The sequence below is a fragment of the Saccostrea cucullata genome, unplaced genomic scaffold (assembly GCF_032062105.1).
Source record: "Saccostrea cucullata isolate Sc308-1 unplaced genomic scaffold, CSIRO_AGI_Scuc_v1 ctg2002, whole genome shotgun sequence".
NCBI classification, from domain to species: domain Eukaryota; kingdom Metazoa; phylum Mollusca; class Bivalvia; order Ostreida; family Ostreidae; genus Saccostrea; species Saccostrea cuccullata.
This window is the reverse complement of record NW_026938536.1, coordinates 34,588-60,987: the sequence shown is the minus strand read 5'-3', so window position 1 is coordinate 60,987 and position 26,400 is coordinate 34,588. Positions and strand designations below refer to the sequence as shown.

Below are 26,400 nucleotides of genomic sequence, written 5' to 3'. Positions count from 1 at the left end.
AAAATGACATTCAAAAGATAAAAATAGCTCCCTGAGAAATACAGACCCCGTTAAAGATTGAAATGAAAGACATGTATCTGAAGAGAAAAAGAATTTTCCTGACTTTTTTTTAAAAATTATTTTCTTTCTATGTCTGACATATCTTAGAGTTCATGTACATCCCAACCTGGAAAATAATCCTGCGCCTGTCTTTACTTATACATGTACTAATCTTCAAATGTGTAACATAATTTTATTCGTTCATTCTTTTTTACTTGTAGCACCAACTAGGAAGCGAAAACAGGACCTGCAATCACCATCACTTGAATTAGTTAATATTGAAAAAGAAAGACTGGAAATAGAGAAAAAGAGAATGGAGCTTGAAGCAGAAAGACTGGCAGTTGAGCAGAAACGGCTTAGTATAGAGCAGGGGAGACTGCAAATTGAGCAAGAAAAACATAATATTAAACTTTGTCAGTTGGGCATTATTTCTAATGCCACAGTAACACCTATCCAATAAATAAATTTTGTAGATGTTATAAATGTTTTATATTTCATATTACACTCATTTATACACAAAAGTATTTTATTCTTCAGTACATGTCATTCATTAGTACATGTGCATACATTTTCTAAAATCTAGCTTCAATCAACTGTCTCCTATTGTCATTTCCATCATTTAGGGTTCCATGATATACACAGTCATTACCGTCATTAATAACAGGCCTGCCTTGTGGTTCTGGGACTCTGTTTTCAACACAAATGTTGTGCAAAACTGCAGTCGCCACTATGATGTTGCAGGTTCTTTTGGGTGAAAACTGTAAAGTACCACCAGAAGTGTCCATGCAGCGAAAGCGCATTTTCCACACTCCGAAACACCTTTCAATTACATTTCTCGTTTTTATGTGTGCTGTGTTATAGGCATTCTCCTTGGGTGTAGTTGGGTTCATAACAGGTGTAAGTAGAAATGATCTAAGTGGATATCCACTGTCACCTAAAAGCCAACCTCTTGGGATGTTTTTGTTTTCAAAAAGTTGACAAAGGGTGGAATTGTTCCATACAAACGAATCATGTGATGATCCAGGCCACTTTGCTACTATATTAATGAATTTCAGTTTTGCATCACACACAGCCATAGTGTTTATAGAGTGGTAATTTTTTCTATTCACAAAGACGTGCTCTTCAAATGATGGGGACTTTATTCCCACATGTGTACCATCTATTGCGCCTATAACATTAGGGAAGCCACAAATTCTTGAAAAATCATACATTCTATTTGTAATTTCATTCTCATCAATGGACATTTTTATATATCTTGGACTTATTTTGACCAATGATTGAGACACATCTCTCACAATTCTTGAAATGCTCGACTTACTTATTCCATGTAAGTCGGCAGTTACTGTTTGAAAGTTACCAGTAGCAAAGAAACGTAATGCAGCCATAAGCTGCAGGGATGGTGGAAGTGAGTGCATGAGACCTTCGTGTAGGCCTTGTGATGTCATTTTGTATCATTTGACAGATGTCCAATATCAAATGACGAGGCAGTCTAAACTTTGAAATTATCTCACGGTCATCCATATAGTCCAATGGATTGTTTCTATCCCTAAACAACCTCTCTCTCCGTAACAGTCTCCGTTCGTTTATTATTAAATATGCAGCCGCCATATTTAGTTTCTTCCTAAGTCATCGATTTACCTGTCCTAAAGTTACGACATAACTTAGGAATACTGTAAACGTGGTTATATTGACGAGTTGAAAAATTGACGATTTTTTTGTTTACGAAAATTGACGAGTGTTAATTTTGACGAAATGTTTAATCAAGAGTTACATGTATGTATCTTTGAATTCACGGGGATACAAAAGCATCGTCGGAATTGCCTGAGGTAAAATACTAGTTCAAACATGGCGTGATAATTACGCTAAGGTATGTATGCAGTATTTGATACACTAGTTGAGATTCAATGGTTTTAAAAAATGTGATTATATGTCACTTTGTTTTCATAACTAATTACAAAAGAAATTAACAGTAACTTTGATCTAGTTATCGGCCGCAGCAGCGGCCGATCTATTTGTGATTGTGTTAGAAAGTGCACATGGGGAAATGAGACGTTAATTTTTCATTAGGTCAGGAAAATATTTCTCAAATGATAACAAATAAAAACCATGAGTAAAATATTTTTAAAAATTGCTTTGAATATAGTGTTAATTGTTGCTACTGTGTTTCAATTTCTTTATCATTTCTCATCAGATAATTGATCATTTGTGGTTATGTAAAAAGAGTTAACAATAGATACTCCCCAGCCTGGGAGTGTATAAGATATGAAAGGAAATCGTCATGATTTTCCGGATAAAAATGACGTGTAAATGTGCATGGATTGGTGAATAAAAATTGAAAAAAATTTCAACCAGTAAAAATTGTTTTGAACATGCTCTACGCCTGCAAATAACACAAAGAAATTTTTCTACATTTTGTACTGCGCCTTGCAGCACAGCCATGGGCATTATCACGTGACCAAGATCCAGGGTATCAGCACCTGGTTCATCTTGAGATACCTACATCTTTATTTTGAAGACAATAAATTCTTATCATTTATTGCTGCCCTTTTTACATCGATGAATCTGTTTATAAGCAAATGGGGTAAATGTCTATTTTTTTAATTTTAATTAATTATTTATTTTGCTTTGAAGACAGCCTAAAATAAAAATGAATCAACTATTTCACCTTTGAATACTAGTATTTAGACGTGCTTTCCTTTCATGGACACTTTGAAAATTGTAAAAGAAATTTGTTTATGCTAAATTTTGTTTGCGGCCGATTTGATGCTTTGCATCAATTTAACTTGTTTGAATAGTGGAAAGCCAAGAAAATTAAGCGTAATGTTGTACAATGGTCTATGTTGTGACGCTATATATATGATGCGAAGTTTGACGTGTGGAAATTTTGACGAGAAAAGAAAAATCGTCAAAACAGTCAAAATAAGCACATCGTCAAACTTTCCACGTTTACAGTATCCTAAGATAAGACGAGATTAGTGAAACGGATAAGTAATGAACTTAGGAAAAAGTTCTTTCCTAAGATAGAACTTAGTCCTAAGTAGGCTTTGTGAAACGGGCCCCAGCCCTTGTTTTGCCTGCGATAAATATCTTTGACTTTCGTGACCTTATAATTTCGCGAATATTTATCTCACTAAAAATCATTAATATAACTGTGTATTTGTGGAAAATGTTTCCTACATCGCGAGCATTTATCATCGCGAATTGATTACAGTTTGCCGAATAGCAATAAAGATGTTGAAAATAATAGTTGGTTTACGGTAATATGGACGTTGTTAATTGAATATTTTTTCTCCAATTACTGCAATCATCATATCCCAGGCTGTGCATTTATCACATTTTATTGTTAATGTATTATTTGTTAAACCTAACTATGGTGCAATCGATCGATAGATTTGAAAATGAAATAACAAATGACCATGGACCCTTCTATATTTGAAAGAAAGAAGATGTACATATGCATTAACTAGATTGAATATTATATTATATATAAGCATATTTAATACTTTCTGTCTTGAGGAAATATACTCGTACATATATATATTATGTTATTACTTTTAATTAAAAACAAGGTACAACAATGTGTTTTTTCTTTAGAAAAAACATATCAGTCCTATGAATTTGGCTTACGCCTCTAAAATACCCCCAGGAAAACTCTTTCTGGAGGAGGATTTGCCTTGCAATATAGGACTGTAGAGTACAACCCCACCTCTCACCCAGCTTATTGTATAAGCAAGAAGGAAAGCAGTCCTCTTGTAAAGTAGCCTTGGTCACCAATGTAGAGAGTGTTGGTGCTGAATAGGATTCCTTTTGGTACCCTGCTTAATTATTCTTTTCCCTGCATATTAAAAATGTATTTTTTGCATGAATTTTTAGTTGTTAAAAGAGAGTTTGCTGCAAAAAATCCACTGTTTTGATCATAGAAATTGCTACAATTTTTTTTTGTTATTTTGGTATATGTATGATATACTGTGTACAGAGAATGTTTGCCACCGTATTATTTTCACCCCTTTGGTCCTTATTGAAAGTGGGCAATTTATTACGGGGTGATTTCAAAGTAAATAGTATAGTTTCTGTAAACAAAAATCTTTCATGCCGAATTTAAAACGGGGCAAACTTGTTTCAAAATGAGAAAGGGCGAACATAACACGGGATGTAAATAACTCTGAATACAGTATAAATAAGTATATGTATGATGCACTTTTTTCTATGTAGAAGTAATACACATGTATATTTTGATATGATAAAAAGTAAATATTAGCTGTACTTATATAATAATCACTATCCAATAAAATTTTGTTGTATGCTACAAATTTTTAAAATAAAAAAAAAAAAGAAAAAGGTCTCCTTTGTCCAGTTTCCACCCACTGACATCAGACACTATGGCAACCTGGCATATTGACATACACATGCACGTTACCTTTCACCTGGGATGTCAATATTGAAAAAAGCATTGTATCAAAGGAAAACACTAAAAATATTTGAGAAAACAAAACTGTTAGGAAGAATGTTAGGATTGAGTAAAGACAAATTGTGTTTTCTTTTGCATTGTTTTCTAAAGTTCTTATGTCTTTGTACTTTCCAAATTATTTGCTGTAAAGTATCAATAAGTTTGTAAATTAATTGTGGAATTCAAAATAAGGCATATGAAGTTATTGATTCCTGTCATCATTAAATTGCACATTTTATAAATAAACTTTAGAAATAATATGTTGACGGTGCGACCGTTAGAGCGAGCGCAAACTCTTCTGTTGTTTTGATTTAGATCGGGCTCGTTAAACCGCACGTGACATTTGGTGCGTCTAGACTCTGACGTCACATGACGTATGTAAGTCGCAATATACCGAGAAAAAGCCTGAACAGTGCTGAAAGTTAATGAAGAACGTTTTGTTTTCTATTTATCTTCAATATATATCCATTAAATCAAGGCGAGTAAACTTTTTGTTGAACATTTGCCGGGATTCTCGCGAGAACGTAGCTAAAACAAGTGATGCATTGTGGGTCCAAATTACTGCATCAAAAAATTCTATCGAATGAATGTGCAGTAGTCCGAATTTTCTCTTCGCACAGGCGTTGCTTTAAGAGCTCGCTGCGCTCGCTATCAAAAACCTTTACACAGCATTTACTTGCACTGCCTATCCTCATTTTCCAGGCATCGGGATCGAGATTCCGAACTTTTCGGAAGTTTCCGACAAAATCGGAAATACCCGAGCCGTTTAAGTGACGAAAGTATGACGTCAAATAAAAGTCCTGTTGACTTAGAACACAAACGATAGTTTTGTGGTATGGAGACTGCATTAAATCGTTGTTTGTAATTTTCTTTCAAGTAAGTTGTTGCTATGTTTTAGCCACCATGTTGCTATGCACCGCAAAGGATTATTGGGAGTTTGGAATTTTTTCACGCCGTGAGATAAAAATTTCTTGGAACAATGTGCAGATTTGAACCCGAATTTTCTCCGTTCGCACACGTTAGTCTACTGAGCTCGCTACACGAGCGGCGCTTCGCGCCGCCTCCCTGGACTCGCTATTATGGTGGTATTGGCTAATAAGCAAATATTTACATTAAAGAATGTATTCCTTATTTTATAAGGAAATAAGGAAAGGAAAGACGTTTAATAACCATACGATCAATGCTAAGAGCCGTTCTATATAATGAATTGAATTTTTATTTAGGAGCTGTGCAACTGAAAGTCTCAGAATTTCTTCAATCCCTCTTTGATAAGTCTTAAATACCAAAACTCAATTTAGATAAAATTGGTTGTCATATATCATGGTTACCAGGGCAACCTGCCCTGAAGTTTCACAACATCGCATTTTTGAACATGTAAGAGCCCTGTGGTTAGTGTTTGCAGTAGTTAAAAAGAAGGTGAAAATGTATGTTTTCGAGAACTGAAAGCTTGATGTTTGAAATGCGCATGATAAACATATTTGTAAAATCAACTATTACATTCTTTGTAATAAAAAAAACATTAAGGCTCTGCTAAATTAATTATAAAATGTTGAGAAATATATTGAAAAGGAGAACGCGTTCTAAGTTTTCAGAAATTGTGTGCAATTCTTTTGTTATATAACATCTAAACAATAAAATATGTTCAAATCATAGAAATGCAAGTCACGACTACTGTAGTTCGAGGTAGATCATCTACATCAGAGAGGGAAGATTCGTCTATATTTATATATTTCTCTTTCATTCATTACATTTTCCTAAGAATCAAAAAACAGCTAACCTTGAGCATGATTTCTTATTATTTGTTTGATTTTAAAGTCCAAATCATGTCACTGTTTTGGCAACAACAAAAAGGAAGTTCCATTTCCGGTTAAGTTTAAATGGACTCTCTGCATGCAATTCTATCATTAAACCACCTTTATCTTGATTAACATATTTTAAGGGGTATGTTGTAGACCAAAAACCTGACTTTATGTTTTATTGTTCAAATTGGATATACATGAACTACCAACGGCGTCTTTCAATCCTATGCCAAAATTAAAATTATTAAATAAACAGAATAGATAAAGATACGTACAGTGCGTTTATGCAAATACTTTAAACAAAGGATTACTATGACTCAAGATAAATAAAGATTATTCTGTAACTCAATTAAAAGAATTTTTAAGAGAAAAGATAAAATGCCGAAACAGTGACTCAAAAAATCAAAGACATCCATTTTTATTTTGTAGAAAACTGTTTAACCTGATTCAAAGATGTCAAGAAGTAGCTGAACAAAGAAATAAAAATAATTAGATTCAGAATTTTTTTCAACTTAAAAGCAGAAAAACTAGATGCTGTCATGAGACAGTGATACCCGCACAAATGTGTTTGCCTTTAAATACACATCCGTACATATTGGGCTTTCCAAGGAAAAGTCAAAATAATTCTATAATTTACACAGTATATGTATTTGTCACATTAGAGTATAACATTCTCAAACCCTGTGACGTATGACTCAGTATTTTATATACTTCATATTCATCGGAAGGAAATTGAAAGGGGGGGGGGGGGGGCTAAACCAAAAAAAAAGGTAAACCCCAATTTTCAATTAAGCATTGAATTCATATTTTTGGATGTCTTCGGTCCTATAACATACCTGGCCGTGCCGACAAATTGAATACCGCGCGTTTCCTTTTTCATAATTGCTTATTTCGTTAATCTTAGATGTGAATTTAGCGCCCTTCAAAACTGCAGTGGTTAATAGATGTAAGAGCCGTTTGTGACGTCAAATGACGTTAAATGACGTTGCAAAGTTAAATAACGCAAACAAACATTGCGAGGAAAAAAGTGACAAATTAATTCTTAATGCACATTACGTTAATATTTACGTTAATTTTTCAGGGTTATAGTTTTTCATTAAATTGAAATAAAACATTTTACATTTTGGTGTTCCTAGAGTATTGAAAATGCATGTAGTTCCTACTGTGTATTCTAACGCGTGGTGACAAGGTTTCGCGTGTGTTATAGAAATTTGAACGTCGTGTATTTCTAATGGATTTCATAAGGAAAATTACACTGAATGTAAATATTACATAGTAAATGTCTATCTTTGCAAAAAAAGGGGGGGGGTTAAAGCCCCCCCCCCCCCCCCCGGCCCCGACGCCTATGTGTTGAAAAAAAGAATCTAATTAATGGTGTGAATTAGATTTTTAAAAATGTTTTGATCACAATTGGAACCTTTTTAAATTAAATAATGCCCCCACCCTCCAAACACTACACACATACACACCCTCGATCTCACGAAACATTCGTTCTTTTTTAAAAATAGGCTACACATGTAGATGGAAAAGTTATGTTAAAACATAGCTTGTTATGAATTAATTTATTAAAATTTGCTCTTGAACTTTACATGTTTACATGTAAACACCTTTTGGAAAATTTCTACATCACATTGGGTTGCGTCACCCATACCATATTTTTAGATTAAGCATCACTCGGCACACCTCGGCTGATTCGTATTGAACGGAAAAATCCAAGGTTTACATAGCATGCACATGGTGCAGATATGTATGGAAAATATTCATTTTGTGTTATAATTGGATTATATTTCATGAAGTTGACAAGACCTATGACAGTCGGTAAGTACAAGTTTAACTATAGCATGTATAGATTGGGGTAAAATAAACCGATAGATTAGGTTAAAGTTCAAAGATCATCGCATGCCTTAGTAGTCAAATTTCACATTGTGAAGTTATCTCCCGTTGTGCATGTGACATTCAGTTACTGGTGCAGATCCAGATTTTTTTCAGGAGGGGGAGGGGGGTTCACACCTCAGTCATAAAAATGCTAGCCCAGAATTTCCTCACAAGCAAAGAAAAAAAAATGAAAACAAAATAAAATCAATGATAGTGGTGTCGTGGGGTCAATATTTTATAAGGGGGATAATGTCCAAAGTAATTTATTTTATTTGCTTCAGTATATAGTCTTATTTGAATAACAAAGCAAATTTCAGGGAATGGGGGAAAAATTCCAGAGAGAGCTGTTTTCACAACAAACAAAGTACTAAAAATAACATAAAACATGAGCATGTTGGTTGTATCTCTTGTTATACCCGCACTTTCTAAAGAAAGTTCGGGTATATTGTTGTTACTCATGTCCGTCCGTCCGTCCGTCCGTCCGTCCGTCTGTCACACTTTTCTTCCCTGAACTCCTCCTACATTTTACACAGTAGCTTAATCATCTTTTAAGAGATGGTTGGTGGTGTCATGTAGATGTGCAGTAAGGTTTCGGAATTTTGATTTTGCCCCGGGGGGTCAAATGGGGGTCGAAAAATGACGTTTTTTGTGCAAAAAGTCCCGTCTTCCCTGAACTCCTTCTACATTTAACTCAGCAGCCAAATCACCTTTTGGGGGATGATTGGTGGTGTCATGTAGATGTGCAGTAAGGTTTCGGAATTTTGATTTTGCCCCGGGGGATCAAATGGGGGTCGAAAAATGACGTTTTTTATGCAAAAAGCCCCATCTTCCCTGAACTTCTCTTACATTTTACTTAGCAGCCTAATCATCTTTTGTGGGATGATTAGTGGTGTCATGTAGATGTGCAGTAAGGTTTTGGAATTTTGATTTTGCCCCGGGGGGTCAAATGGGGGTCGAAAAATGACGTTTTTTGTGCGAAAAGTTCCGTCTTCCCTGAACTCCTTCTACATTTTACTCAGCAGCCTAATCACATTTTGGGGGATGATTGGTGGTGTCATGTTGATGTGCAGTAAGGTTTCGGAATTTTGATTTTTCCCCGGGGGGTCAAATGGGGGTCAAAAAATGACGTTTTTTATGCAAAAAGCCCTATCTTCCCTGAACTCCTCTTACATTTTACTTAGCAGCCTAATCATCTTTTGTTGGATGATTAGTGGTGTCATGTAGATGTGCAGTAAGGTTTCAGAATTTTGATTTTGCCCCGGGGGGTCAAATGGGGGTCGAAAAATGACGTTTTTTGTGCAAAAAGTCCCGTCTTCCCTGAACTCCTTCTACATTTTACTCAGCAGCCAAATCACCTTTTGGGGGATGTTTTGTGGTGTCATGTAGATGTGCAGTAAGGTTTCGGAATTTTAATTTTGCCCCGGGGGGTCAAATGGGGGTCGAAAAATGACGTTTTTTATGTAAAAAGCCTCATCTACCCTGAACTCCTCTTACATTTTACTTAGCAGCCTAATCATCTTTTGTGGGATGATTAGTGGTGACATGTAGATGTGCAGTAAAGTTTCTGAATTTTGATTTTGCCCCGGGGGGTCAAATGGGGGTCGAAAAATGACTTTTTTTGTGCAAAAATTCTCGTCTTCCCTGAACTCCTTCTACATTTTACTCAGCAGCCAAATCACCTTTTGGGGGATGGTTGGTGGTGTCATGTAGATGTGCAGTAAGGTTTCGGAATTTTAATTTTGCCCCGGGGGATCAAATGGGGGTAGAAAAATGACGTTTTTTATGTAAAAAGCCCCATATACCCTGAACTCCTCTTACATTTTACTTAGCAGCCTAATCATCTTTTGTGGGATGATTAGTGGTGACATGTAGATGTGCAGTAAGGTTTCGGAATTTTGATTTTGCCCCGGGGGGGAAATGGGGGTCGAAAAATGACGTTTTTTGTGCAAAAAGACCCGTCTTCCCTGAACTCCTAATACATTTTACTCAGCAGCCAAATCACCTTTTGGGGGATGGTTGGTGGTGTCATGTAGATGTGCAGTAAGGTTTCGGAATTTTAATTTTGCCCCGGGGGGTCAAATGGGGGTCAAAAAATGACGTTTTTTATGTAAAAAGCCCCATCTACCCTGAACTCCTCTTACATTTTACTTAGCAGCCTAATCATCTTTTGTGGGATGATTAGTGGTGACATGTAGATGTGCAGTAAGGTTTCGGAATTAAGATTTTGCCCCAGGGGATCAAATGGGGGTCGAAAAATAACGTTTTTCATACAAAGAGCCCTGTTTTCCCTGAACTCCTCTTACATTTTACTCAGCAGCCTAATCATCTTTTGGGAGATGGTTGGTGGGGTCATGTAGATGTGCAGTAAGGTTTTGGAATTTAGATTTTGCCCCAGGGGGTCAAATGTGGGTTGAAAAATGACGTTTTTTGTGCAAAAAGCCTTTTCTTCCTTGAAGTCTTCCTTAATGTTACTCAGAAGCCTAATCATCTTTTAGGAGAGTTAAATATTTTGAAAATTATGTAAAACATCAACATCAAGGGGTAACAAGATGTGTTTGTGAAACACTATGCGCCCGGCGTCAACAAAGTTCGAAAAAGCTATTTTTAGCATATAGTTCACAGTCAAGGTCACAAGATCATTGACCTTGGTGTTATTTGTAAAACTTAATTAGTGGGGTATGCATACTAAATATGAAGTCCCTATCTCCTATGGTTCAAAAGTTATGGCAAAAAGTAGAAAAAGCTATTTTTAGTATAAAGGTCACAGTTAACTTCACATGGTCATTGACCTTGGTGTTGTTTGAAAGAACTTTATTAGTGGAGTATGCATACTAAATATGAAGTCCTTATCTCTTATGGTTCAAAAGTTATGGCAAAAAGTGGAAAAAGCTATTTTTAGCATATAGGTCACAGTCAAGGTCACAAGGTCATTGACCTTGATGTCATTTGAAGGAACTTAATTAGTGCAGTATGCATACCAAATATGAAGTCCCTATCTTCTATGGTTCAAAGGTTATGGCAAAAAGTGGAAAAAGCTATTTTAAGTATAAAGGTCACAGTCAAGGTCACATGGTCATTGACCTTGGTGTTGTTTGAAAGAACCTTTTTAGTGGAGTATGCATACCAAATATGAAGTCCCTATCTCCTATGGTTCAAAAGTTATAACAAACAGTTGAAAAACCTATTTTTAGCATATAGGTCACAGTCAAGGTCACAAGGTCATTGATATTTGAAAGAACTTTATTAGAGGAGTATGCATACTAATTATGAAGTCTCTATTTCTTATGGTTCAAAAGTTATGACAAACAGTTGAAAAACCTATTTTTAACATATAGGTCACAGTCAACGTCACAAGGTCATTGACCTTGATGTCATTTGAAAGACCTTTATTAGAGGAGTATGCATACCAAATATGAAGTCTCTATCTCTTACGGTTCAAAAGTTTTGGCCAAGGTTAAAGTTGACAACAGACAAACAGACAAACAGATAAACAGACAAACAGACAGGACAAAAACAATATGCGCCCCGAAAAAATTCGGGCGCATAAAAAAACATCGCATGCTGGGAAACACCTTGAATTCTTATGAGTAATTTATGTACATGTCAAATGTGAGAGTCATATCTCATCTCAATCAAAAGTTATAAGCAAATGCAACATTTTTGAAAAGTAGGTTAGGCTTGATCGCTTCAAGGTCAAGGTCACAGTGTAAAAGTCATGATTTATTTGGAAAGGTCTTATCACAGGTAATAATATACATGCATTATGATATGAATGCCCTAACTTTTCTCTTTCAAAATGATGAATTTATAACAATTTAATTTTTTTGCAAGTTGGTCAAACTTCTAGGTCACATGTAAAAAAAAAAAACCATGCCATTCTCACAGGTAAATATATATACTAATACATAAGTTTAATATGAATGTCTCTTCTCATTCAGTAGATATAACCGTGATAACCAAGGTTAAATTTATTGAGACAGATGGACTGAGTCTGACATACAAATGTACATATTTCTATATGAATTGGGTAAAATTGGCCCAGTGGTTCTAGAGAAGTTAAAAATGTAAAAAGTTTTCAGACAAACAGATGGACAACACGTTACGACAGACATTATATGCTAAGGAAACCAAAAAAGCTCAAATGAGTGTTTTGAAAGGGTTACGATATGGTTGGAGTATTTGAAAAGCTGTTTTTTTTCCTGCAGAGATATGCATGACCAACATATTCATGTTTTATATTTTCTTTAGTGATTTGTTTGTTTGTTGTGAATACATCTTCCCTCATATGGAGACACCGCCAAATAATAATGAAGATAAGATGTGTTTATGAAACACTGATGTCCCAGTATGGAAGCCTATGGCGAAGGTTGAAGTTTCTCAAATATATGTCAAAATCAAAGGTCAAGGTCAAAGGGTTCAAATTGTTAGTATCAGAAGAAAGTCTTGTCACAAGGAATGCACATGTGAAATAAAGAAATCCCTAGTAATTCCTGTTCAAAAGTTAATTGCCAAGGTTAATTTTTTTTGTTTAAGTGGTTCAAACTCTAGGGTCAAGTTCAAACATATTTATACCTGTTGACAGTTCACAATGAATACAATATGTCATGATAAGTATGAAAGCCCTAGCACCTACTGATCAAAATTTAGGCAGAGTTTAAAGTTTGGTATTTTTCTTGTAAAAATGTGTATCCCATGTCAAGCGATCAGAGGTAAAAATTAATGGTACCCAAATAAAAGGTCTTATTAAATTGTCACAAGAAATAAACCTATAAAATGTGGAAGCTATTTGTATAGCCCATCCCACTTAAAACTTATGGGCAAGCTAACTAGGATTTAATTTCTGCAGACTTATAGACAGACATACTAAACACAAGAAACAAAATATGTATAATAATTAGTCAAATGGAAAAAAATATACTATTTAACTGGAATAACAAAATACATTGTTATTTCAGGGACAGGAAGTGGGTAGGAAGATTGGAATCCCCCCATCCCCCCCCCCATCTGGCATTTGCTTTGTTATTTAAACAAGACTATATACTGTAGCAAGTAAAAAATGACTCTTGACATCCTCTCCCTGTAAACTTAGAAAACATTGACCTCACTATCATTGTTTTTTTATTTGTTTATTTGTTTTCATTTTTTTCTCCTGCTTGTCACGAAATTCTGGGCTGGAATTTTTTGACTGAGATGTGACCCCCCCTCCCTACTCCCGAAAAAATTCTGGATCCGCACCAGTATTGGCAGTAACTGAATGTCACATCGACAACGGGAGATAACTTCACAATATGAAATTCGTCTAGTGTGGCATGCGATGATCTTTCACCCTTTTTAAACTTTTACCTAATAGTTTGGGTGTATTTTACCCCCCACTATACTAAAACTTCTACTTACCGACTCCCTGTGTCTCAACTTCATGAAATATAAATCCAATTATAACTCAAAATGAATTAATCCAATGCACACCAGACTGCAGCCATGTGCCATTTTGGCGAACCTTCGTCGATTCCATCACCTTATCAGATGAAGTGGGAATCGGCCGAGGTGTGCCAAATGGTGTTTAATCTATAAATATGATAATGGGTGACGCAACGTGATGTGATGTAGAAATTTACATGTTCACATGTATAGTACAAGAACAAATTTTAAATTAATTCATAACAAACTATATTAAATTTTAACAAACCTTTTCCATCTAGCCTATTCCAAAAAGTATGTGCTGTGTGATTGTGGTGTCGAGGGGGGGGGGGGGTTAGTAAATTTAAAAAGGTCCTATTATGAGCAAAACATATATCAAAATCTAATTTCAGACGCGGATCCAGAAATTTTTTTCCGGGGGGGGGGGGGGGGGTCCGCCTCAGTCAAAAAAAAATCCTATCCCAGAAATTGACAATCAAAAAAAAACCTAAAGTAAATCTCACCCAAACGTCAAAAACCTATATCGTGGGGGGGGGGGAGTAATGGTGACTTCTATTGCCGCAAATTAAATGTTTAACTTTTCATACTTATTTTACACATATTCGTGTTTACCAGGGGGTGGGGGGATCTGCATTTTCCAAGGGGGGTCCATTGTAACTTTTTCCTTGTTTTAGTATATACATTTTTTAACCTTGTAAATTCCAGACAAAATTCAGACTGGTATATAATGAATTAAACATGTATAAAATAAATATAAGAGGTTCTGAGTTATTGGTCACAGGGTCTGAGAATTTCATACTCAATTTGATGAATACATGTAAATTATAGAATTATTTTGACTATTTCTTTGGAAAGCCACCCAATATGTAGGAGCGTGTATTTAGAGGCAAACACCTTAGTGCGGGTATTACTGTCTCATGACAGCATCTAGTTCTCCCTTGAATCAGAACTGATTATATAAATATTTTAAAAACAATAATTATAAGATTTGAAAAGGTTGTGCATCTTAAAATTGACTAAGTTCTGCGGTTGAATTAGCTATAAAAGTTTACTACCTTTATTTTGCTACTCATAACACCTTGATTAATTATTTTCAATCATACTGTTTTCTGAAATGTTCAGTTTTTTTTAATGATGGATACATATGTCAAACATTTTCAGCTTCTCCAAAACTTGCATAAAAAAAGCTTTTTAAATACTGTAACCATGGTAACCCTTTAAAATACTTGTGAATCCTACATTTTTAGCTCATTTGAGCTTTTCTTGTTTCCTTATCACATTACGTCTGTCGTCCATCTGTTTGTCTGGAAAGTTTTTACATTTTTAACTTCTCTACAACCACTGGGCCAATTTTAACCAGTTCACATAGAAATATGTACATCTGTATGTCAGTCTGTCAATTTGACCTTGGTCATCACGGTCATATCTATTAAATGTGAAGAGACAAGGCGTTTGTATTAAACATATGTATTAGTATTTACCTGTGACAATGGCATGATTTTTTTACCCATGACCTTGAAGTTTGACCTACTTGCAAAAAAATTACATTGCTTTAAATTTATCATTTTGGCAGAATTCATATTATACATGCATGTATATTATTACCTATGAAAAGACCTTTCTAAATGAATCATGACTCGGTGACCTTGACTGAAGCTTAACCTACTTTTCAAAAATGTTGGATTTGCTTATAACTTTTGATTGAGAAGAGTTAATGACTTTCACATTTGACATGTACATTACTCATAAGAATGCTATGATTTTTTTCCCTATGATGTTGATGTTTTACCTAATTTTCAAAATATTTAACTCTCCTAAAAGATGATGAGGCTACTGATTTGACCCCCCGGGGCAAAATGAAAATACCTAAACCTTACTGCACATCTACATGACTTCACCAACCATCTCCTAAAAGATGATTAGGCTGCTGAGTAAAATGTAGAAGGAGTCCAGTGAAGAAGGGGCTTTTAGCATAAAAAACGTCATTTTTCGACCCTTATTTGACCTCCGCGGGGCAAAATCAAAATTCCGAAACCTTACTGCACATTTACATGACACCACCAACCATCTCCCAAAAGATGATTAGGCTGCTGAGAAAAATGTAGAAGTTCAAGGAAGAAGGGGTTTTTAGCATAAAAAAAATGTCATTTTTCGACCCCCATTTGATCCCCTGGGGCAAAATCAAAATTTCGAAACCTTACTGCACATCTACATGACACCACCAACCATCTCCCAAAAGATGATTAGGCTGCTGAGTAAAATGTAGAAGGAGTTCAGGGAAGACGGGGCTTTTAGCATAAAAACGTCATTTTTCGACCCCCATTTGACCCCCCGGGGCAAAATCAAAATTCCGAAACCTTACTGCACATCTACATGACACCCCCAACCATCTCCAAAAAGATGATTAAGCTACTGTGAAAAATGTAGGAGGAGTTCAGGGAAGAAATGTGTGACAGACGGACGGACGGACATGAGTAACAACAATGTACCCGAACTTTCTTTAGAAAGTGCGGGTATAAATATAATTCTTCTTTATGTGTGCGGGTTTTTTTTTGTGTGTGTAACTAAGAAGCAATAATCACCCGATCGTACTAGGTAACTCTTCATCCTATCAATTATTATTTTTATCCTTTAATTAGATCAGTGTTTATACAAAATATAAATACAAAAAGTAAACTTTTGAATCATTTCACAGGATTAGTGTCATTTAAACCTATTCAGGTTTACGCTTTTAACTATGAGTATAGAATAATAACATTGATCTGTCAATGTGCACAAAAATAATATTTGACGACATAATCGGGCAAAATGTAACACATAATATAAAAAAATCTTTACGTATATGGTCTTCAAAATTTCATATTAAAATGTTGTAAATCGTCAAGCTTAAAATCTATTAAACAAGTAAAGTATATCCTTTTTATTTGTTTTAAAACCAAAAACTACAGGTATTCACGAGATATAGCGTGACACTGGTCACTCTCAATCACGTTCTTTACAGTCCGGATCAAGTTTTCGTCGATAATCTTCTTCCCGTCCTCCCGTGTGGTCTTTTTACAGAGGTCTAACGGTCTAAAATTTCAATAAGCTATTCGTGGAAAATGTCACAAATACCCTAGTCTACTAAATGTTTAATTATGTATATTTGGGATATATTTTGGCGATATCTCTAGCATTACACATTATTTAACAAAAGTGTGGTGCGCCGTCAATTCAGGATACATCATTTTCATAGTCGTTTTCAAGGGAATCGCATCAGAAAAAAACTCACTATATTTCTGTTAGTACTTCAAATATCATGTCAGAAATCTAAATACATAATAATAGAACAATTTAAAGATACTTTTGAGAAAATTGTCGAAAAATAATGCGAATTTTAGAAAATTAATGAGTAAAATTTTGGATTCCGCATGCTTTTGCTTCAATTTTTTTGTCGTGCTCCGTACCTTTCCATCAGCGACTTCAACATACCGATAATCTTAGTAGAATTTTTCTAAAATACAGAAATTTTGTCCAAGATTTATTGAAATCTTTACGATACATATTTCTGTGAAATTTCATAACTATATGACGTCTATTAGAGTAAATAATAGCACAGTCCGTGTAGTTTTTGAACGGCGCTCGTACAAATATACATTCTCTGCTACTTTTTCTATAACGAACGGTATCTCTTTTCAAGTGAAGATTAAAAATGACTTGCAGTAAATACATATCAACAAAAGAGAAGACCGATGCCGCCCGTCTTTCACGGTATTATTGTTTGATCCATGAACTGATCTCTTCAGGGACCTTCTCAGGAACTCTATAACTGAAGCCCGATTTCCTCATTTCCTTAGAAACTACGGGCCTACTTTATTATCGATTATCAACAAAGACCAAAGGAATTTACTGTATCCAAAACCAGGATCATTTCTGGGAACATATGAGGACTTTGATCTTTCTTTGTTATATATTTTGTTGAGAAATATATCAGGGATGCTACCCCACAAGAACGGTTGTGGTAAACAAACGGATCCAACTGACCGATACATCTCCGCCAATATTGAAAGAAAATCTAATTAAAACTGACACTATGGAGCAGGAAAAGAGATGCTTGGATGTTATTGATCAACAGCATCAAGATTTGAAGGATCTTAAAGGTTTCTATTTTCCATTTTTACGTCCAAATAGTGCAACTCTTTTTTTATTTCATAATACTAAAAATTTAATAGTATTTAAGATAAAAAAATATTCTTAATTTCTATTCTATATCATTTTATTCTAGCTTTGATAATACATTATATGTTAATCAACTAATAAAAAAGTATTATTTAAGATTCAACAACTGCGATAATAAAAGAACAAGAGAAAATAAAAGAAGAATATCAGCAGCTTCGAGCAGAACAACATATATTAAAGTCTGATGTACAACAAAGGGGGCAAGAGGTGATGTCTCATCTACACAGGAAAGAAAAAGAACTGCAATCTGCGCTTCAAGAACAAGATAGTGAAATTAAAGGTAAACATCAAAAACAAGAGGAGGAACTAAAATCCATGCTGCAAAAACAAAATACCGAAGTGAAATCTTAACAACAAAGACTAGCTGTAGAATTTAAATCTGCACTCCAAAAGCAAGATTTTGAACTAAAATCAGAAATACAGAGACAAGGATTGGAGTTAAACGCCGAGCAACTAATGCAGAAAAGGGGGATAGAAGTGGTTACAGAACGTGTTGCTTGTTTAGGTAAAACAGCTAGAAATGAACACGTACCCATTAAAACAGCTTAAAAAAGTTTGACTATGAATAATAAAAGTTTGAAACCATGTCTTTTGAATCGTTTTGAATTATATTTGTATGATTTATCAATGTATGAAGTGTTTTTGATAAAAATTTTATGAACCATTTTTCCTTAAACAGAAAAACGTCCTTGTGATAGAAGTAATATTCTCGGTAAGTCATCCGAATTCGGATTTAATCATTTAATCATTTGGAGTTCCATTTCCAACTAACGGTCAACCTCTTTAAATGTGATATTCTTACAAACTGTATTTATTATTCGGATTTTGCTTATTTCTATGCAATGCATATTGAAGGTATTTACATGATTTATGAAAGTATGAATATGATGTTTAGATAATTATATCACAAGGTCTGGTGAGCTTATTTTCATAATCGTCCTTTTGCAGACAATACCACAGCTGTTCTTCAAACTCAAAAAACCCGAAGCGTATATATAAGAACATCAGCTGTAGATAAAATAAGAAAAAAACTCGAAGAAAATAAAATCCTAATTCTAAGAGGGAAAGCAGGATGTGGGAAAACAACCACAGATTACCAAGTGATGCTTGAGCTGTCAGAAGAATCTTCAGAGCCGCCCTATGATCCTGCCATTATACATTCTCCCGATGAGTGGAACAAAGTTATCAACCCGTATCAGCGACATATCGTTCTTCTTGATGATTTCATGGGATCTTCGAATTTAGATAGAGACGCCCTTGATAAATGGAAGTCGAACTTTGATGCAATAATTGCATGTGCTACGAATGGTCAAGTTTTATCACTGATAGGTTTAAGAAGGAACATTCTAGACGAAGCAGAAAAATATGAAACGAAAGGCTTTTTGACAACATCACAGTAATTAACCTCTCTATGGACCAGAATTTTACATTGGAAGATAAGGAGAAAATGTTTGCAGCTTATGAAGCAAAGTGCTGTTTTAAAGACTCCATTGACTTGAATTGTAATGAAAGAAGCAAAATAATATCTACTGTTCCATATTATGGATTTCCCTTGACATGTTTTCAATTCTTTTCTAATCGCAAATTCTATCAACTTGGTCCCGCCTTCTTTTTACATCCAAATGAGTTGATGTATAATGCGAAAGAATACATGCGTAAATCGAAATCCGAATACAGTGAAAAAGTATCATATTGTGTTCTTTGTTATGTGTTTATACAATGTAACATTACAAAGAATGCTATCAGTTTTGATTTGTTCAAAAGTATTTGTGAACAACTGAGAATTTCTAATGTACCTGACATAGATATTTGGGATGCGATTGATGATTTAAATGGTGTGTATCTATCAGAAACAAAAACATAAAACGAATACGTATTTTCACATGAAACAGTTTTAGAGACCGTTGTGGTGTCATTTGGACAGTTAGCTCCTGATATAATAATAAAACGTTGCAGTATGAAAACATTTAATGAATTTATTCGTACAGAAAACTATGATTGCAAACCTGGTGAAGTCGTCCTGAAAATACCGCAGAGTCACTTTGAAGACTTGGCACAAAGAATTTTATTTGGAGACGATAGTGACGATTTTGGAGGGAGTATCTGTTTTCAGCATCATGTGTGTCATGATCCGGAGTTTTTATCCGCATTGTGAAATCGCGATATCTCCCTTAGATTTGCATTCATTCTTTCCTTTCTGTGCGAGGAATTCCGTGACTATTTATACTTTAATGATGCTCTCGTAAAGAAGATGCTACAGTTTTATGGTCCACACTTTCTTACTTCGGAATCCATGCAAAGATATAGACATATAAAGGACAAATTAAAAAAGCCTTCTGAAAATACGATGCCGATTGTTTTAACCGATGAACAATTATCCATTCCAAATTTATCTTTCAATGAACTTCAATGAACTTGATAGAATTTCTCAAGAGGGATTACCTTTTGTAATTTCACGTTACTGCCTTGCAAGTGCTTTGTCCGGTTGTCTGGCTCATTATAAATGTGAAACCATTGTTTTTTTCTATCCTTCATTACATCAAATCACACCAAAACCTGTATGACCTACTCGGTATACTTTACGTACCGATGCCTGTATTTGAAAATTCTTTCATTATTACAAATCCCTTATATGGAAGTCGAAAGGTACCTCCACTTCATCTGTGTGTGTTACATGGATGGGAGAAAAATGTGGAAATTATTCTGACAACAAATAAACCGACAACGACATCAAACGACTGGACATGCGCTCATGTTGCTGCATACGCCGGCCGGGCGTCCTTGTTGCAGAAGTTTATGAATCTTGAACAGGATGTGATAAAGAGAACAACTGAAGGATACGCTGTGTTCCAGACAGCACTTCTCGGTCTGCGGAATGGATCCGGGGTTGTTCCTGAATGAAGAAACAAATCGGGAAAATGCTTTCTTAATAAACACCTTGATGATTTCTTATTTTTACGCAGTGTTTCATTTCCAGGAGAAGATGGTTTTGATAAAGTTATCCGTATTCTACTAAACACCAAAACCATTTGTGTCACCGATGAACTTCTTATGGAAATAGACGATTTTGAAAACGGTATAGCTCATTATGTAGTGATCCATAACTATCATGATATACTTTGTCACCTTCTCGAATATTGCAAATTTTTGTCTTTCAACGTAATAAAAGTGAGCTCCCCACAGCAATACACCTTGCTGTATACCTTGGTAGACGGAAGCTAGTGTTAGCACTGTGGGAGGCAGGAGTACGTCCAGGGAACTCGGATCTCTCTTTATTGGAGACGCTTGATAGTGGAAAGAAATTTTGCAAAAGAAAAATCGAATGCTGTGATTTATGGGGGGGATGAGGAAGAAACATTTTGGAACGAAAACAGACAAGAAATTACAGACATTAAACTTCGATGTGTTGACTTTGGGAGCATTAAATTTGGGAGCAATGACAACTATCACGGTGTGAGATGTTTCCTCCAGGGTTAAATTGAAATTTAATTAGCCCTTTTTAACTTATTTATAAACTTGTTAAATGTTAGTGGAATTTAAATGTAAGGCTTATGATATTTTTAGATCCAATCATCATTCTTCTGTGTCATTAATTAGTACATTTTTAAAATAAACTTTTGTATTTTTGTTTTATTTTAGATACTCATCAAATCTTGAAATGAAAAGAAAGCATGTACATATATGCCAGTATACAAGGGTACAACTGTACAGAGGTTATATATACAGATATAGAAGTGTGATCAGGAGCCCATGACGAAGAAGCATCTCCCGTTAAAATCTCTATTAACTCAGACGAATTCATCCCCTTTTCATGCAAAAGACAGAGAAAGCTAATGCTAGAACAATAGACTAATTTAAGGGCAAGATCTTGTAAAAAAAAAAAGGTGCCTACAGAAATATCAAATCTAAGAAATATATTCCTTTATTGATGCTCTATTTTTAAACCAAACTTTAGCTGGGTCAAATAAGTTGTTTCAAGACAAAATTTGTAGGTAAACAAGATGAAAAATCATATTCTAAACTGTCATTTCCAATGCAAAATTAAGAAAATCAGTCATGAATATGGGAGTATCAGACAAAGAAAATGAATCCAGATTGCCTTAAGTCATTCAGAAAACATTTGCTCTTTGCCTCTTCTTTAAAAAATGTCAAATTTAATTTAGGTTTCGGGACTACTTTTCAAGTGGTTTTTAATTGAATTCCATGCAAATGCAACTGTACTTTATTTTCTACAAAATAAAATAAAAATAAAATATAGAAATGCAAGTCACGTCTGCTTAATCTAGTTAAGGTAGATCATCCATGTCAGGAGAGGAAAATTGATCTGTGTACTATGTGTATATATTTCTCTTTCATTTTTAACAATCTACTAAAAATCTAAAATATGCAGGGTAAACCATAGTTTTCTAAATTTAATTTAAATTTTTAATTATTATGTAGTGTTTTCGCCACAACGACAAAATATATAGTTTCCAATTCAGTTCCAGTGGACCCCTTGTATGCAGTCTCAATTAAAACATTAACTTTATCTTGATTAACATGATTTATAGGTTGGATTGGTCGTAGATAGACCGAAGAATTTATTCAGTTGTATATAAAGCAACTAATTGTATTCAAGTTTTATTGTTTATATTTTACATACGTGAACAAAAAAAGGCGCCTTTGAATCAAATGCCAAATGTTTTATATACAAAACATTTCATCTGTTTAAGGATACTAACAGTACGTTTTTACAAAGATTTCGAAATGAGACATAGTTTACATAATATAAGGTCGGAATACTATGCGTGAAGGTAAATAGCAAATATTATTCCATTATTTAATTTAAAACATTTGTAAGAGAAGATTAGAATGCTGACACAGTGAAAGAAAAATAGGTCGATATATTTGATTTTCCTTTGACCTCATAAAAATAAATTAAAAGAAATTACAAAGAAAAAGGGATTCAGAATTTCTGTACATTGCCTTTTTCTATATACAATGGTTAACATTTTAAAAAGTTTTGAATTTTCCCTAACGCGACTATGCTAAGGTAGCTCTAAAAACTCAAAGAAACTTCTTTTTTGACTTGGAGAAATATATATCAGATGACAATAAAATAGCGTAAACGAGCATGCAGGGTTACAACTGTGCTGTCGCCCTTTGAATGAAATTACAGTGGTTTAATTATGAGTGAGATAACTATAATTACACATGTACAATTGCTAAACATGCGGGATCGGTAAACAATAAATTTCAACGATGACGTCAACGTTGTCTGTTGACATATTTTGAAATCTGGAATCGGAGAAGAGTAGGAGAACAAAAGTCTAAAGAGGTTTGATTGCTATTTTCTACTCCATCTAATTGAATATGTTGACGGTGCGACCGTTAGAGCGAACGCAAACTCTTCTATTGTTTTGATTGAGATCGGGCTCGTCAAACCGCACATGACATTTGGTGCGTCTAGACTCTGATGTCACATGACGTATGTAAGTCGCAATATACCGAGAAAAAGCCTGAACAGTGCTGAAAGTTAATGAAGAACGTTTTATTTTCTATTTAGTATATATCCATTTAATCAAGGCGAGTAACCTTTTTGTTGAACATTTGCCGTGATTCTCGCGAGAACGTAGCTAAAACAAGTGACCAAATTTTCTCTTCGCACAGGCGTTGCTTTAAGAGCTCGCTATGTGAGCGGCGCTGCGCTTGCTATAATTTAGATTCATTAGAATAAGAAAACGCACTCGGGTGACAACCCTACTCAGATCTATTAATTGGTTATGCCTTCCTTCTAAACAGTCCATAATTGTATCAATTCCTTCCTAACTGAGTTATTACCGTTATTCAGCCTATAAATTTATTATTCAAATAATTTATATCATTAAGTTTTTATCAATTTTATCAATATAAAATTTTAATACAATAAACTTTTTATCTTTCCACTTGTTAAATGTCATTAAAAACTTATTTACGCTTATGCTAATTCCATTGTTATACTAATAAATAATATATAATATAAGAATTGATTTGTAGAGAGAGATATCAATAAACATTCTTTGCTACTTTGTCTTTAACTAACGATTTCTCTTTTCAGGTGGAGATTTAAAATGGCCTGCAGTAAATACATATCAACAAAAGAGACAACCCACGCCGCCCGTCTGTCAAGATTGTTGTTGGATCCATGCACAGATCTTTTCAGGGATCTTCTCAGGACCTTCATCACTGAAGCCCAATTTCCATATACCCTTCCAAATCACAAAGCTTCTTAATGACGAATCATCAACAAAGACCAAAGAAATTTACTTTATCCAAGATCAGGGACATTCTCGGGAACATATAATGAATTTGATTTGTCTTTGTTATATATTTTATTGCGAAATATATCAGGGATACCTCCCCACAAGAATGGATGGGGTAAACATCCAGATCCAACAGAAAAGTCCCTCTCTGCCAATATTGACCGCATTAGAGAGACAAGAAATTCCTATTGTGGACATGCACCCCGAGTTACACTTTCGGATAAGGATTTCCAGAAAATCTGGAAAGAAATGACTGTCATCATCCGTGAACTTGAGGGATGTCTTCCAACAGGATGTACAACGTATACAGTTGCAGTTAATCTGATTAAAACTGACACTATGGACCCAGAGCAGGAAAAGACACTCTTGGATGTTATTGAAAAACAACATCAAGTTTGAGAGGACATCAAAGGTAAAATTTCCCCAGATTTGTTTTTAAAACCCTAATATTATTTTAATTTCATGATAGTGTGATAGAAATTATTTCGACTATTATACAATACCTGTTCAAACTTTCAGTTAGTTTGCTTTTATTAATAAAAAGAAATTCATTTTGAAAAATAGAATTATGCAAATTAACCAAATGAGATTTATTGTTTAAGATACAACAACTGAAATAATAAAGGAACAAAATAAACTACACCATGAACATCAACAACTTTTTGCATAACAGGACGGCTTGAAATTTGGGTTACAAGAGCAAGGGCTTGACTTCAAATTTCAGCTGCAAAGACAGAAAGTGAAATTAACATATGAACAAGAAAGACAAGATGAAGAATTGAAAGAAGTGCTCCACAAGCACGAAATTAAAATGGAATTTGAACAAGAAAAATTAGATAAAGAGCTTAAAATTGCACTGCAAAAACAAGGAAAGGACTTCAAGATAGAGATGGAAAAACACAGTCTGGAACTAAACATGGAGCAACAAAGGCAGAAAACGGGATTACAAGTGATGACAGAACGTCTTTCAGTGTTAGGTAAAAAAAAAAATCCGAATATATTTGCCCTTTCAAGACTATTTTATAATAAAATAATGATGAATACTACAATTAATAGAATTTATCGAAGAGTTTTTGCGACTTAAAGTCAAAATATTTTTTTTCGTATATATAATGAAGCTGAGATCACACCAGTCCTATAAATAAAAAAAGTTTTCTGAAAAAAAAGTTTTCTCAAGAAATCGCATCGAGAAAGTTTGCGTAAAGAAAGTTCATGCGATATATCAAGAGTGTTTCGTTTAAACTTTTTATATATCAAAAGACTTATCACTAATTACTTTTTTTCTGTTTCTCAAACAGAAAATTATTCTGATTGTGAAAGAAGGAATATTTTGGGTAAGTAGACTTTAGTGCTGCAGTAATTAAAGATTTCAGTGCGTACGAGTTTTGATCTGTCCGCCCGTCTGTTTCCTTTCCTTACTGCAGTTCAATTATCAAAAACTCTTCTTTTTTTCAATTATTTACTTTCTGAAATTTTCCTTTAAAAGTTACATTTAATTTAAGCTTTGCCATTGTATGATAAAGAATTCCCTTCAGAATGTATAATAGGTTTTGTAAAATCGTCTCTTTTCTTTATTATATTATATTACATATGAGCCTTTTTTTCTAAACAACACAGCAGCAATTATTAAATCTATAAAATCCCGTGGTGTCTATATAAGGACATCAGCTGTCGACAGAATTATAGACAAATTCAAAGAAAATCAAATTGTGATTTTGACAGGTAAGGCGAGAACAGGGAAAACTACGACAGCTTACCACGTGATGTGTGAAATGTCAGCTGAGTCTTTAGACTCACCCTATACACCTGTGGTTATAAATTCACCGGATGAGTGGAATAAAGTTGTCAACCCAAACCAACAGTTTATTGTTTTCCTTGATGACTTTATTGGATCGACAAATTTAGATAGAATAGCAGTTGAAAAGTGGAAGTCGAAATTGGATACAATATCTGCTTGTGTTACGAATGGCCATGTTTTTGTCTTGATTGGGTTAAGAAGAAGCATTCTCGATGAAGCCCAAAAGTATCTGATGCAAGATTTTTTTCACGATAAAAATGTTGTTGATCTGTCCATGGAACAAAATCTGACAAATGAAGATAAAGAAAAAATGTTTGATGCATTTAATGAAAGGTACTTTCTGAAAGATACAGTGGAATTAGTTCCCGAGGAGAGAATGCAGATAATATGTAGTGATCCATATTATGGATTCCCTTTGACATGTTTTCAATTTTTTTCTAGGCTCGAATTCTATCAACTTTGTCCTTCCTACTTCTTACGTCCAAGTGAGTTGTTGTACAATGCGATAGAATGCATGCGGAAATC

At 34.5% G+C, this 26,400-nt stretch overlaps 2 protein-coding genes across 2 annotated transcripts; one reads left to right on the top strand and one right to left on the bottom strand.

Moving 5' to 3' along the window:
• Window positions 1-611: 611 nt before the first annotated feature.
• LOC134250586 (putative nuclease HARBI1) lies at window positions 612-1,647 on the bottom strand. Its single transcript, XM_062732950.1, has 2 exons — window positions 1,460-1,647; window positions 612-1,233 (listed from the first exon to the last, which is right to left on the bottom strand). Exons 1-2 carry the CDS (start codon window positions 1,645-1,647, stop codon window positions 612-614), a joined length of 810 nt encoding a protein of 269 aa, XP_062588934.1.
• A 16,276-nt stretch (window positions 1,648-17,923) lies between these two features.
• Window positions 17,924-19,196, top strand: LOC134250585 (uncharacterized). Its single transcript, XM_062732949.1, has 3 exons — window positions 17,924-18,301; window positions 18,476-18,508; window positions 18,745-19,196. Exons 1-3 carry the CDS (start codon window positions 18,253-18,255, stop codon window positions 19,194-19,196), a joined length of 534 nt encoding a protein of 177 aa, XP_062588933.1. The 5' UTR covers window positions 17,924-18,252.
• Window positions 19,197-26,400: the final 7,204 nt, after the last annotated feature.

Excerpts from the sequence above, each read along its gene's own strand:
- LOC134250586 (XM_062732950.1), bottom strand. The coding sequence starts at position 1,647 with ATGGCGGCTGCATATTTAATAATAAACGAACGGAGACTGTTACGGAGA. Across the intron at positions 1,234-1,459 it reads ATCACAAGGCCTACACGAAG|AATTTGTGGCTTCCCTAATG; the intron begins GTCTCATGCACT and ends TGATTTTTCAAG.
- LOC134250585 (XM_062732949.1), top strand. The coding sequence starts at position 18,253 with ATGCAGAAAAGGGGGATAGAAGTGGTTACAGAACGTGTTGCTTGTTTA. Across the intron at positions 18,302-18,475 it reads AGAACGTGTTGCTTGTTTAG|AAAAACGTCCTTGTGATAGA; the intron begins GTAAAACAGCTA and ends TTCCTTAAACAG. Across the intron at positions 18,509-18,744 it reads TGATAGAAGTAATATTCTCG|ACAATACCACAGCTGTTCTT; the intron begins GTAAGTCATCCG and ends GTCCTTTTGCAG.